Genomic DNA, 13,719 nt, shown 5'->3' with positions numbered 1-13,719 from the left:
TATGTTTTTTTCTGGTAACGGCAGTGAATAGTATGAATAGCAAACATGCATAGACCAGTAGCCTATACTATACACTGATGATAATAAAACGGCAAACAACGTGGATATAATGAAAAGAAGTATGTATTTCCGAATCGTCCTCGCAAACAAATAATAATGTCATAATCCAAAACGTATACGTTTCTCAAATGAATTAGGGAGATCCGTTATTCCGTATGCATTGCCCCGGGCCGTTATAATATTCAGTTACGTCCAGGATACGCTCCGACACGACACGCGAAACTCCACCACTGATATTTTGACGTATTCTTTAAACGAGATTATGGAAAGACATCAGCACGAGTCAAAGGATATTCGTGAGCAGTAGCTTAGTTCTCCATGACCTCTGAACTGAGCTCCACGAAGTTCTGAACGAGCCTTACGTGACCACGCCCACTCGTATTTTATATGCTAATATTGTGCAATACACGTTCTACATGAACACGTTCTGCATGATTTAAAATATAAAATAGATTACATCACAGTGCTTCAAAACATATTGTTTACCTCATGATTACTGATTACGTAATAAAACAATGGAATGTATTAAACGTAAGTACAAATACAATACATATTAAATGTGTAACCCTTCCTTTTTTAGGATAACTGAGAGAGAGAGAGAGAGAGAGAGAGAGAGAGAGAGACTGCCATCTGTTGGTAGTTGCAGGATCAATAAAGTCTAAAGAAGCTTTTGTAAATCATTTCTGTGCTTTTCCACACGTTTTTTCCAATCGTGCTACAGTTACAAAAACATTAATATCATAGACATATATGGTGGCAAACTACACACGTAGGCTATTAGTATTAGCTAAACAGTTTCACACAGAAATACGTTCACACAGAACTCTCAATAATTTAAGCCTCTTACACTAATGCACTAGCTGCTGAGTGAGCACAGGTTAGCAACATACTCAGTACTCTCAGGCAATTTAATCAGCAATTACACATGAGGATTGCTATTATCACCAGGCAATGCATTAACATTACATAGCATTAAAATAGTAAAGAGACAGGGAAGTGTGGAGGATAAGTCAAAATGTCAGGAGACATTGTGGGTGTGTGGGAGGTGTCGCTGAGTGATGGGCTTTACCGCATTGAGTTTGAACATGGAACGACAACAGGGAGACGTATTGTTTACATAAATGGAAAGGTGAGACATGAATAGATAATGGTATGTATATTTCCGAATATAATTAACAAAATGTTTTGTGGTTTGTTTTACATGGAATCTTACCTGTTTGAATCTATGCATTATCTATAGTTTGCTTATGTTGTGTGGAACACATGTTCCTACAAATATAGGCGTAATTGTCCTCATAAGAAAAACATTTAATAAACATACAAAGTAATGTTGTTATTCATATCAAAAACTCGTTTTTTGTAAGGGTAAAGTTTAGGAGCTGAGGGCTTAGAGGACAGATATTGTTATCTCGGTAAAAAAACAAACATATAGAAAAACAAACATGTCTGTGTTTTCAGCCTTGTTCATATTAATAAGAAAATCATAAAACAACTTTTTTTAAGGAGGTCCTGAGAAGGGATTGGATGTTCAAACTGGTGGGCAGAGAAACATTTCCTGTGGGGAGCGCAGATACAAAAGCAACTATAAACATTGAGGCAATGAATGGGTTTGCCTATGAGTACACGCTGGAGATCAATGGAAAAAATCTTCAAACATTTTTGGAAAATCGTTCAAAAATTTCCAAAACGTGGGTGCTCAAGCTGGATGGTAATGATTGCAGGATAGTTCTGGGTAAGAAGGCCTGTTTAAGTTCCTTCGGTTTCTTTGAAAGGCTAATTCTTTAGTATAATCTAGATCCAGCCACACTGGTAACATTTTGGCTGCAATGAATGTCTGGATTGCAACAAATGTCTGCAGTTCTACAGAACAGAACAAAATGACAGAGCTAATTTGCTGATGTTTGATTTGGCAAGTTCTCATATAAACAACAAACCTTTGCATAATTTTACCAGTATTTGTGCAGATTTCCTTCAATCTCTAAAGTAAGCTTCATTCAATGCATTAAATAAAGATAACCATTAGCTAAATCAATTTAATAAACATTTTCTGTTTACCCAGAAAAAGACACTATGGATGTGTGGTGCAATGGACAGAAAATGGATACTATGGTAAATATAATGACGCAGTAATAGTGAGAGACAAGGCAACTAATGGAGCGGTTGTGTAGATATCGTGGAAATATCAAAATCATCTTTTCATAAGACAGCATTAAAATGATTTGTGTTTGATTAGGTGTTTATATTACTTTTGTACAGGGCGAATTTAAAGATGATGGAACTGAGACGCACTTTGCAGTGGGGAACCATCAATGCTGCGTAAAAGCAACAACCAGTGGAAGAAAACGAAGCAAAATTGTTCATTCCCTTCTGGTTGATGGAATCAGGATAGAGGAGGCCATTGAGTAAAATATAGTCTAATAGAATTCAGCTGTGCAAGACGTTTAGCAACTTTATACTTTATCAGAATTAGATACAGATGGCACTACCAGAAACGACTCTCTTTTAATAAATCCAGTGTGTTGGAAGCCTGGACAGGGACGGTTTATTTGCTACAATAGGCCTACTACATGTTAGTTTAGCATTCAAATATCAGGGTGTGTTGCGACTGTAACAAACTGTGAATGGTGTCGTAAATCACAGCCTGTTTTCTGTTATCAAGTTTATAAGCCCACTCAAATTCCACACTAAAACCTGCATATATTTAACCTTTATTGGATGTGTTGGTGAGTTCACGCCTGTGTTATCATATGACTGTGCGTTTGTGTGTGTGTGTCACCAAACTGAGACCAGGAACTAATTTCTATGGTGTACATGGTCTCACTATAGTAGCTTATCATAGTTCAACCACGATGCTTGTGCAGTTAAGCTATGATAGCAATGTTAACGGTAGTTGATCCGCAAAAAAACATGCTTAGCGTGCTACTTTTTAACTGCCATGGCAAATCACAATATTCTACTAGAAACATGTAGGTTATTTTGTTTTTAAAAGTAAAAATATTGTTTAAGTTGTAATGCTGTCACAGGGCATTCTTGTAAGATCTATTCTGATAGGCCGAGAATAAATGCGCCCAATAGCGCCCCCGTACTTGTGACCTGTATCGATGCGTTATTTCCAACACAACAGACTGCGCAGAACTAGCGCAGCCATGAGCAGCACGATTGCACTAAAGCGAGCCGACGTTTCTCCAGTAGGAAACGTCCATAGGAAGGAGCAGGCGCAATGATGTTTGAGAGGATACAGACGGGACAGACCTCAGTGCGGGAGGAAAGGGAATGCACCCATCTTTGCGGATAAAACAAGCGACGTCTCCGAAAACCTCTCCGGCGATAATACGTCGTTGAGGTTAAGGCACACGGGGTTTTGTGGTTTTGCATCGCGACCATCGAAAGTTGTTGCGGCTGTTGTGATGTCAGCATGAGCTGAACAACAGGAGAGCGCGAGCTGACTGCCCTTAAACACGGCAGACATACCCCGACCAGCTCGACTGCGCGGACTGTAGTTACTCGGTGCCTTTCAGACGTTTATTCCAATCATTGATCTTCTTTTCACCCCTTCCGCCGCGGTGACTGGGCAGTGTGTGTATAAAACACGGCCGGACGCTACCATGTGGACTTTTCTCGCCGTGGATTGTAGTCCCGAGCTGGCCTTCTCCAATCTGTTATAGCTAGCAACGACGATGCATGGTGATTTGGGGGATTTCTGCGTTGAGTTTGTGGAAATATGGGGTATGTGACTGTTTTCTGGGATTTTGGATGTGGACGGCGGCAGGTCTTCTTTCAGCGTCTGGACTTCTGCTTTAATACACAAACATAATCCAATATTACATGCAGTGAATATTAAACCTCTGCTTGTTTGTGGCTCTGGTTTACAACATACGTTTTTTTGCTTCATTCGAAAAGACCACAGACCTCATGTGGACATCCGATCTTACTCCCGTGTTTGCAGCATATCACTATCCCTAAATTATCTGCAAACAACCATTAGACAATTCCATATCGGGTTGCGTTTGAAGAGGTCATATTGCAAACATGAATTATCAGCAACACCTTGCGAACTCAACCGCCATCAGATCTGAGATCCAGAGGTTCGAGTCCGTCCATCCGAACATCTACTCCATCTACGAGCTGCTGGAGCGGGTGGAGGAGCCGCTGCTGCAGAATCAGATTCGAGAGCATGTCATTGCCATTGAAGGTAAGGGCAACGAGGGCATTTGAATTCCTGACAGAAAATCACCATGAGAGCCAGGGTGTACGCCAGAAACGTACATTCAACAGTCAGAAATCATACATTTTATGTCCTTAAAGAATTTTAACAGTTTATTTATCTGATATTTTGATGACACGGATCATACCTTATCACACTTATGACAGCTGTGTGGAATAACGGCGTTTCGACGGAATCTGTGTTTGCCATGGCCAATATTTGTAGTGATTTCATACATATTACAGCATGTATGTTATTGCTGACTCCCACCACCACTGTGATACAAGAAAACGTTTAGGGTTATGTTACATAATAAGCAATGACTTGCAAATCAAGCCACACCGTGTCATACCCCCTTTCCTCCAGTTTTCGTTGTATTGTAGGTTTGTGGTATCCGTGTTTGTGTTTACAGAGTATGTCTTTTCTGTTGTTGTTTGCTGAGTAGGTTACTAAATTTTGGTTTTAACTGTTTCCTTGTGCCGAAGACGTCCACGGTTTCAAATGTGGTCAAAGTCACAGAGTAGGTGTGTGAGAGGCTTGACTCAAACTTTAAACTAAAGATGTTGGTAAGGTTTTGCTTTAAGTCAGCTGTATGCTGTAATGGGGATCTGAAGGCCGTGTTTGTGTCACGCTTTCATTCTTGCTCTTCAAGGAGAACTGAAGACATGTTAAAAAAGATGTCACGCAGAAGGATCAGAGAATGTCTGTCGTGATTTGTGAAAGTTTAGGAAGCCTTGTTCAGTTTCTTTAATATACTAAAATACAACGAATGAGTCGCAACATGCTTTTCATACAAAAAGGTGTTTTCAATGGACTGTGGAACCAGCATGTCACCGGCTTATAGCAGAATTAGAAACTATTTTGTGTGTTTGATGCTTAGTGTTACACAAAATTGCAGTGATTTTTTCCCCCCGTGAAGTGGGTTGTGTTCTCTGTGTGCGCAGTGATGGATTTGACCCCTGCAAGTGAAAGTCAAATGTAGGCTTTAGGGAAGAGAGAGAGAGAAATGGTCACGGCTTGCTGAGACATGCACAGGGAACATCCCTGACTTCAACAAACCTGTCACAACCACCAAACAGACCCCAGCCTGTCTAATTCCTGAAATCCAAGCCCGGCTCCTTAAGTACGACTTGGATATGTGGAGTTCAAGTGCCAAGTAGTTGAATCTATGCAGTAGGCTACATATTTAAAATTCCTCTGGGTAATAATTATTAAAAAACCTTTAAAATTCAGCCATACAGGTTTGTGAATGTGGTCAGGGTTGCCTTCTGAAGGCAGAAGCTGATTAAAGTTGATTCATTATTTTGTTGCGATTGTTAATGTGCAAAGTGCTCCTTAAACGGCCATTATACATTTTTTTTCTGCTGTTTGTGTGTAAACAAATATATTATTCTCTGTGGGCATTATTGGGAAGCAGCAGTGTTTTCAATGTTATTTACAAAGACAGCATCATATCAAGTGCTTGTTCTCTACTAAAATGTATCATGGTATTACAGTGTTTGTTTGTACTACGAGTATGTTTCTAGATTACAGAGGATTAAATGTTTAGGTAAGGTCAAGTTGAGAACATAGCATTGTATGTTTACCTTCAATTCCTTGCTGACCCCCAACACTTGAACAGATGGAAACTCTGAGCTGAAAACCGATACTAAACACACCCTGTGATCTTTAACAGAAGCACATCTGTTTTGATGTTAGAATGATGTCTGTCAGATATTGGATTCACAAAGCTTGTGTAGTGTGTCTGCATATATAGTTTGTGGCACCTGCTGATACGCACCAGAGCAGGTCGGTTTGAGCCTGAGCAGAGCACTCTCTGTGCAAAGCATGTTCGTGATCTCAGAGACACGCATCTTGAGGACACTTTGGCCTCACTGTCTCTTGTCTAAAGGGCATGGCATTTATTAGAATGAATGGTGCAGCTTGTGCATAATAAAGGAATTCCAATGTCTGCTGGATAAAACAAATCTTCAGAAATTCTAATCTCTGAGTTAAACTAAGCTACATTAAAGTAAATATCGGTTTGGTTTTAAGATTTCTGCATGGTAATTATGGACGTCTCTTAATAATGTTAATGGTGTGTCTTATCTGTTTCTCTGACAAAAGTGACTGGTGTAAACCCATTAGTGTGATGTATTTCTGAGAGAAACAGGATATTCAAAGACAAGAGTTACAGTAGAAGCATTTTCTCCTTCGTTGTTTGTGTTGTGAAAGCATCTGTGTACTATAGAATAAATCATGGAGATGGGTGCTGGCACCTTTTCATCGAATCTTGACATTAAGTGACATTATAACAAATTTTTCTTTGGTGTAACTGAAGTAGAACAACTGAAAATGATTTAACCAACATGCATATTTCACATTATTTCTGATTATTGATCATCTTCCACACATCAGACGCAGTCTCTCTTACACTCCATTACACTGGCTAGCCTCTTCTATCCGCATCAACCTAAAACTTTGACTTTATAGACCACTTCGCAAGACTAGTCCAAAGGCACGTCCGGTTTCAGTTTTATTTATTTTTAAATCTCATATGCATAATTAAAACCTAAAGATATTCTTTTGACAGTTGACATTTTAATATTATACCAAATAAATATGTTCTGTTATTTGCATTTTTATTCAACCATTGTGTAGTGTAAAAAAACGCAAACAGGAAGTTCTTCTGGATCAGCGTTGTTTTCGTCATCCATAACTTTTAGACATTTTAAAATGATTCAGTTATTGCAAACTATAGCGATATGCACATTTGAGATATTTCTATATATTGTGCAGCCTTAATTACCACCTAAAACATATTAGAAATGTTTATTTTACGTATCCATTGTTTACACTTTTGACTCCACGAATTGACTATTCAGTGCCTATATGCACCTTAGTATTTTATCTGTTTACTTGTAAATGTGGTGCTGATTTGAAATCTGAGGTCGTTGTGTCATTGCAACAGTGCTACCTCACCCCAGCCCAAAGAGGCAGCAGCATGCAGATGTTGTAAATGCAGCCCCCCATCCAATCTGTCCGGATGATACCATTAACAAAAGACGCAGAGACGAAGCCACGTGCTTCTTTAAAAGCATCTTGAGGGGCATGCGTCACCCTGCCGAATAGCAGGAAGTGTTTACGTGATGTCGTCCTGCGTGCTTCTGCATCATCATACCCTTCTTTTACGACCAGTCTGTCTGACACATTAAAGATGTTTGCCACCTCTGTGGCGTTTCACTGAGATGACAGCCTCCGTGGTCAGCTTCCTGCTTACATTGCACCAAGCGTTCGCTGCAGTATGAGGCTAGCCAGTGTGATGGTTGCAGCAAGACCATATATCTGTTTATATTTCATTAGGAGGCCCTGAAGCATGGCTGTAGAGGCCAGAAGAGAAGTAGGGGTGACATATGGGGGGGCCATATGCTGAAGAGCCGACAAAGTCTAGACTGGGTTCAGGGATTAACAAACTCCTAGTACTGTTGAATTGAAGGAACCGGTGGGCTGTTGAACAAAACCAATCGAGGGGCAGTAACTGTCTCTTCTGGTTACGAGAACGAACATGTAGATTCTTCTAGTTAGTGCAACGAATGAAAGTCGTCCTTGAGTAGTTTTTCACATTGGTTTTAATTGTCAGGGTTATTTTTGGGGTGTTTTACAGTTAGTGGGACAAAATACTGGCGGGCAGATTGGTCAGTCCGAAGGCGGTGGTAGAAAGCTGTGGAGTCAGTTCTTAAAGCTACTTTCAAAAGAATATTTGAAAGGCCTCAACCGGAATAGCTGTAAAGAGTCTCGGGTTGAGCTCCGTTCCCTCCTCATCTCTTCCTCTGTCGATCCCTCGCTTTGTCATTCTCACTCAGTGTGGGTGGTGAGCGAGCAAAAGTTCTCAGCTGAATTGCCATTTGTTCTTTCCAGTTGAAAGCGAAAACAACACTGCACGATCTCTCTTTTATCTGTCCACACTGTCAATCTGTTGCCTGATGATTCAGTATGGTTCCTTTTGGAGCTTTAAGTCGGACGTTGTGTTTTTTCACAAATAGTGGCTATAAATGCCCCAAAATCTGGAAAATGCAAAAGGTCGAGCGTCAAGCTCTTGAAATAATATGCAGAGCTACTCTGCTGCCATTTGCAGAATTAAAACGCATTAGTCTGTCAAAGCCTCATTCAGGCTCTTAAACAGTGGCATTTTACTCAGCCTTTCAAGACTTCAAGTAGCTTTGTTTATATCTTTTTGAAACTATAGCACTGAAAAGATCCACCTCTTGCTCTGAGGCGGTTTGAGAAGTAACGTGAAACTCATTCAGCCCGTCTTGCTCGCGCAGACTAACCTATTTTTCAGGGGATATTTGACACCGGATGAAGTGTCAGGTGTTAACAGTTGTGATTAAAAGAGCCTGTTGTGTTTTCAAAATGATGTGTTCTGCAGGAAGATGCACTTGTCCATCCAGTTTGGTGGGGAAATCAATCAGCATCCCTTTTAGATGGATATCGTGTACTTCCTCAGTTGTTTTAACTGTATTTTGAGGTTAATGGTGTAATGGAACAGGTTTTGTTATAGCTTACTTGAATATGTAAAGTATAGCACTATTGTACTATATTAACAACATTGGGTGAATTACACTGTTAATATTTTTGAATATTGCTACTTCTGTATTTCCGTTTAGTTTAATTTGTGAAGTATAGTTTGTCTTATTAAATATGGTTTGTTATTTGATGACAGTGTTTGGTACACTGTTATTGAAATCTAAGGCTTTACTGGAGAAACCATCAGGCTGCAATAAGTATTTACTCTTAAGTGCAAGTGTTTTCTTTAAATTCTGTTATGCGTTGCTACAAAATCCTGAGTAGATACTTTACCAGGGTTTTTCCTGCATAAAAAATTTTTTGTGTCGCCTCTGAGCTCTGACTCCTGCCATAATTATGCCGGGGGTTACAAAAAACACTGCATACGCTCAATGGACTGTCATTTTTAACTGCAGTTGCGGCATTACGCCACAATGGAGGTGCTGTTTTGGTATCAGCATATTAAGGCGCGGAAGAGTTCAAGAGCTATAGTAGGAGCTCTATAAGCTGTATTCAATTTCCTTGAAAAGGTTCCTAAGATTAACGTATAGGAGTACGATACATATCTTTGTTTTAAGCTTTGCAGCGTCATATTGTACACAGCGAGTCCGCCATTTGAACGCACATTGTGATCAGATTGACTTGGAAACAAATGACTCATTTTTACTGATTCGTTTGAACACAATATAAGAGATCAGTGAATCATTTAAAGCTCAGTAGAACACATAACAAAGCAGGATGTGAAAGGAATGGTTCACCCAAAAATGAAAATAGTGTCATCATTTACTCACCCTCGGATTATTCCAAACCTCTATAAATGTATTTGTTTTGCTCTAACACAAAGGAAGATATTTGTAAGAATGTCAATAACCAAACAGATCTCATCCCTCATTGACTACCATGGTATTTATTTTCCCTAATATGGAAGTAAATGGGGGATGAGATCTGTTTGGTTACTGACATTCTTACAAATATCTTCCTTTTGGGGAGGAACTATCCCGTTGTATGAGCTTTTCTCATTTAATAAAACTGAAACTCCCAGTGCATGTGATAATCTGGACAGAACATTAGATCCGATTAAGGTCCATGCCCTCACTTAAAGGTTTTTATGCAACTGGGTCCTGGTTATTTGGTTCAGGTGATCAAGCCTGTATTGCTATCTGTGTTCCACAGAACACAAAAGACGACATTTTACAGAGTGTGGGTAGCAGCATCGCCCACTTTAGACTTCCATTGTATGAACATGAAACCACTGAGACATTTCTCAAAACATCTTCTTTTATATTTCCCAGGAGAAAGTGTTTAATACAGGTTTTTAAACATCATGAGAGTGAATAAATAATGATAGTTTATTTTTGCAAACTGGCCCTTTGTTGCCCTTCTTGGATCAATATCAAAACACGAAGTGATAGAAAAAAAGTTCAAGTATTCCTTGTTTTCTTCTTCCCACACTGTAAACATGCAGTAATGCATTGGCAATTTGGCACATGAAGTTATATGTATACTGTCATGAGAAATCCGAGACCGTTTTCTCAAAATCTAAATGGAGATGACAAGACACATTTCAGATCCATCCTACTATCGGTTGTATACCACAAAATTTGCCTTCATAAGAGAAGCACCATGAAGCTGTGTTTGTTAGGTGGTTTGGGCCAATTATTGTCATTAGATTTAACTAGATCTGAAGCTAGATCAAAATGCATCAGACCTCTACTGTCAGTGAAGTTGGTTCGAGAGGAGTGAGTCTGCAGCAGGCACTGTGAAACCTGGTGTCTCCACCGTCTCTGAAGATCAGCACTAAGGAAATACCAGACCTGATATGAGTACAATGGTGATGTAATTCCTCTAGAGACGAGGCTTTGTTGTCATTTTGTCCTCTGTGTGCTTACGTACTCTGCTGATGGGTTGGGCCTGTATCTGTTGTCAGTAGAGCAGTCCAGCCTGACAGAAAGCTACATTCTCTTTGTAAAACTGCACCATTTACCTGTTTTGATGACCTCAGATACCACCCCTATTGCATAGTCCTCTTTGTTCTTGTAAAATCTGTTTTCATTGCAATGGGATGGTTATCCTGATTGTTTTCCCTTGTTATTCTGACATGACCTGGTTTGATTTAGATGCAATGTTGGTGGTGCAGTGTTTGGTGGGCGAGCGTGATGCGAAAACTGGCAGAGACAGACACCCCCCCCTCCCCGAATTGTATAGCAGCACAGAGGTTGAATGGGCTTCTCTGCAGGACTGGATTCAGAGACGCTCGTAGCACGACCACAGCAGCTGTATTACAGGCTCTCATGCTCCTCATTTCGCTCTTCACGCAGGCCAGGGGTCAGACAACAACCGAAACAATAGCAGCGTTCAGATCTCAGCAAGGCAAAAAATAGCATCTCAAGCAGTGGCCTTCCTGCTGCTCGCTGTGATGTTTACCCCCGTACCATCTCCAGGGGTGTGATGTCACTTCCCCAGCATTGATCGCTCTGTTGCAGGTCGGATGTCCTCCAGCTGCAGCCTGTCTCTGGGGCTTTGCTGTCTGTCACTCTGCCTTAGTAACATAAAATCAATGTGTTATTTGTCAGAAGTGTTTACATCAGTGTAAAGAAAGAAAGAGCGATTATATCTTAGATTTGGCTGACACAACATGTACATCAGATTGATCTGTTAACTTTGATGCAGTTATGCTGCCACTAGTCAGTGAGATGGATATTAACTTTTTTATTGCACGGCTGTATTATCTTTTAGTGGTCCCAATGACATTTTTAAGTGCATTACATTTTTTCAGTTGTCAAATCGATAAATCTCAATTCCAAAATAAATGTTTGTGTTTATATATGTGTGTAGCCTCATATTTATAGGTGTACATGTACTAACGTGTGTGTATATTACAAATATTTACGTAAACATATACATTTATGTACTAATATAGTTTACATTATATATAAATATACATTACTCATATTTCTTAAATATGTATATAGGTAGTAGACAAAAAGTGTCCTATGGTGTGACAAAACTAAAATTTAGAAGAGAAACTGTTTATAATATAGTATTTTTTATAATAAATCGCAGTTTATAATTTTAAATAGTATAATAGAGATTTTATCTTTCAAAATTTTGTAGTTGCACCATTAGCCACATTTATGGTTTATTTGTTGACAACTACCCATACATATGTTATTAATATATAGGTTATGTTATATACATGTATAATGTACATGTATGTTATAAAATATTTTTGTACTTTTTTTACAGTTTTATATTCTCTGAAATGTCACTTGGCCTTGAAATCAGGTCGCTTCTGCATCTGTTTAAAATGATATTCTAGCAAAAAGACACGTCTTGTTTGTGATTTAGTTTTTTTTCTGTTGGAACATTTATAATAGGCGTAAAGGGAATGGTGTCAGCTCCTCCATATTTGCTAGTAAAAAATTACTACTACTTAAAGGGACAGTTCACCTACATATACATTTAGATGTTATTCCAAACCTGTAAATGACTCCTCCTGTGAAAAAAAGAAAAAAAAATGTAATGTCTTTCGCATCTTACAATAGAAGTCAAAGGGGTTCAGTGTTCTTTGGTTTTTGGTTGTTAAGTGCTAAGGAATACCATTTCCGAGTCCATGCATCTATTCATCTCAAGCCGGGTTACAGCTTAAACAGCTGTTTATGAGCACTGTTACTCGCATCGCGTCGTATATTTAAGCAGAGCATTTATTAACTCGCATTATTAGATTAGATTAGATTAAACTTTATTGTCATTACACATAAACAAGTACAGTGTAACGAAATGTAGTTTAGGTCTAACCAGAAGTGCAATTAGCAAGTGCAGGATATACAGTTAGAATAAATACAGAATACAATATTGATAAAATATTATACAGTTATGAAAATATGTTACAGTAGGTATGTTCTATGAAAATATGACAGTAGGTATGTACTGTGAACAATATATACAGATGACTATATACTATGAACATTAACACTATGAACATTAATGTACAGGTGGATATGAGCAGATCATAATTTAGACTAAACAATAGTGCAAGTGATTTAAGTGTGCATAGATTATTGACATTAGCTGTTAAAGTTGCAATGCAATAGGTGAGTTAATGCAGTTGTTGAAGTAACATTGCAGTGGATGAGTTAATGCGGTTATTAAAGTTACGGTGCAGTATGAGAGTTAATAATAGGTTGCAGTCCAGAAGATGAGTTAATGCAGTTAATAGAGTTACAGTGCAGTAGATGAGTTAATGCAGTTAATAGAGTTACAGTGCAGTAGATTAGTTAATGCAGTTAATAGAGTTACAGTGCAGAAGATTAGTTAATGCAGTTAATAGAGTTACAGTGCAGTAGATTAGTTAATGCAGTTAATAGAGTTACAGTGCAGTTGATTAGTTAATGCAGTTAATAGAGTTACAGTGCAGTAGATGAGTTAATGCAGTTAATAGAGTTACAGTGCAGTAGATGAGTTAATGCAGTTAATAGAGTTACAGTGCAGTAGATGAGTTAATGCAGTTAATAGAGTTACAGTGCAGTAGATGAGTTAATGCAGTTAATAGAGTTACAGTGCAGTAGATGAGTTAATGCAGTTAATAGAGTTACAGTGCAGTAGATTAGTTAATGCAGTTAATAGAGTTACAGTGCAGTAGATTAGTTAATGCAGTTAATAGAGTTACAGTGCAGAAGATTAGTTAATGCAGTTAATAGAGTTACAGTGCAGTAGATGAGTTAATGCAGTTAATAGAATTACAGTGCAGTAGATGAGTTAATGCAGTTATTAGAGTTACAGTGCAGTAGATTAGTTAATGCAGTTAATAGAGTTACAGTGCAGTAGATTAGTTAATGCAGTTAATAGAGTTACAGTGCAGTAGATGAGTTAATGCAGTTAATAGAGTTACACTGCAGTAGATGAGTTAA

The 13,719-nt window shown here is 38.7% G+C and overlaps 2 protein-coding genes across 2 annotated transcripts in view; both read left to right on the top strand.

Moving 5' to 3' along the window:
- The first annotated feature begins 913 nt into the window (after positions 1 to 913).
- Positions 914 to 3,151, top strand: faimb (Fas apoptotic inhibitory molecule b). Its single transcript, XM_079459656.1, has 4 exons — positions 914 to 1,189; positions 1,564 to 1,792; positions 2,120 to 2,169; positions 2,317 to 3,151. Exons 1-4 carry the CDS (start codon positions 1,076 to 1,078, stop codon positions 2,464 to 2,466), a joined length of 543 nt encoding a protein of 180 aa, XP_079315782.1. The 5' UTR covers positions 914 to 1,075; the 3' UTR covers positions 2,467 to 3,151.
- Positions 3,152 to 3,182: 31 nt separating this feature from the next.
- agap1 (ArfGAP with GTPase domain, ankyrin repeat and PH domain 1) overlaps positions 3,183 to 13,719 on the top strand; it is a 132,270-nt gene continuing 121,733 nt past the window's right edge. The window contains exon 1 of the mRNA XM_079460481.1: positions 3,183 to 4,252. Within this exon, the coding sequence (XP_079316607.1) occupies positions 4,090 to 4,252 (163 nt within the window). The 5' untranslated portion in view covers positions 3,183 to 4,089. The remainder of the gene's footprint in view (positions 4,253 to 13,719) is intronic.

Source organism: Barbatula barbatula (assembly GCF_947034865.1).
Source record: "Barbatula barbatula genome assembly, chromosome: 7".
Classification (NCBI taxonomy): Eukaryota; Metazoa; Chordata; class Actinopteri; order Cypriniformes; family Nemacheilidae; genus Barbatula; species Barbatula barbatula.
This window is presented reverse-complemented; position numbering and strand designations above follow the sequence as displayed.

What these genes read in the sequence shown, in the direction of transcription:
- faimb (XM_079459656.1), top strand. Translation starts at nt 1,076, where the DNA reads ATGTCAGGAGACATTGTGGGTGTGTGGGAGGTGTCGCTGAGTGATGGG. An exon ending in TTGTTTACATAAATGGAAAG is followed by an intron (nt 1,190 to 1,563) that starts GTGAGACATGAA and finishes ACTTTTTTTAAG; the next exon opens with GAGGTCCTGAGAAGGGATTG. An exon ending in TGATTGCAGGATAGTTCTGG is followed by an intron (nt 1,793 to 2,119) that starts GTAAGAAGGCCT and finishes CTGTTTACCCAG; the next exon opens with AAAAAGACACTATGGATGTG.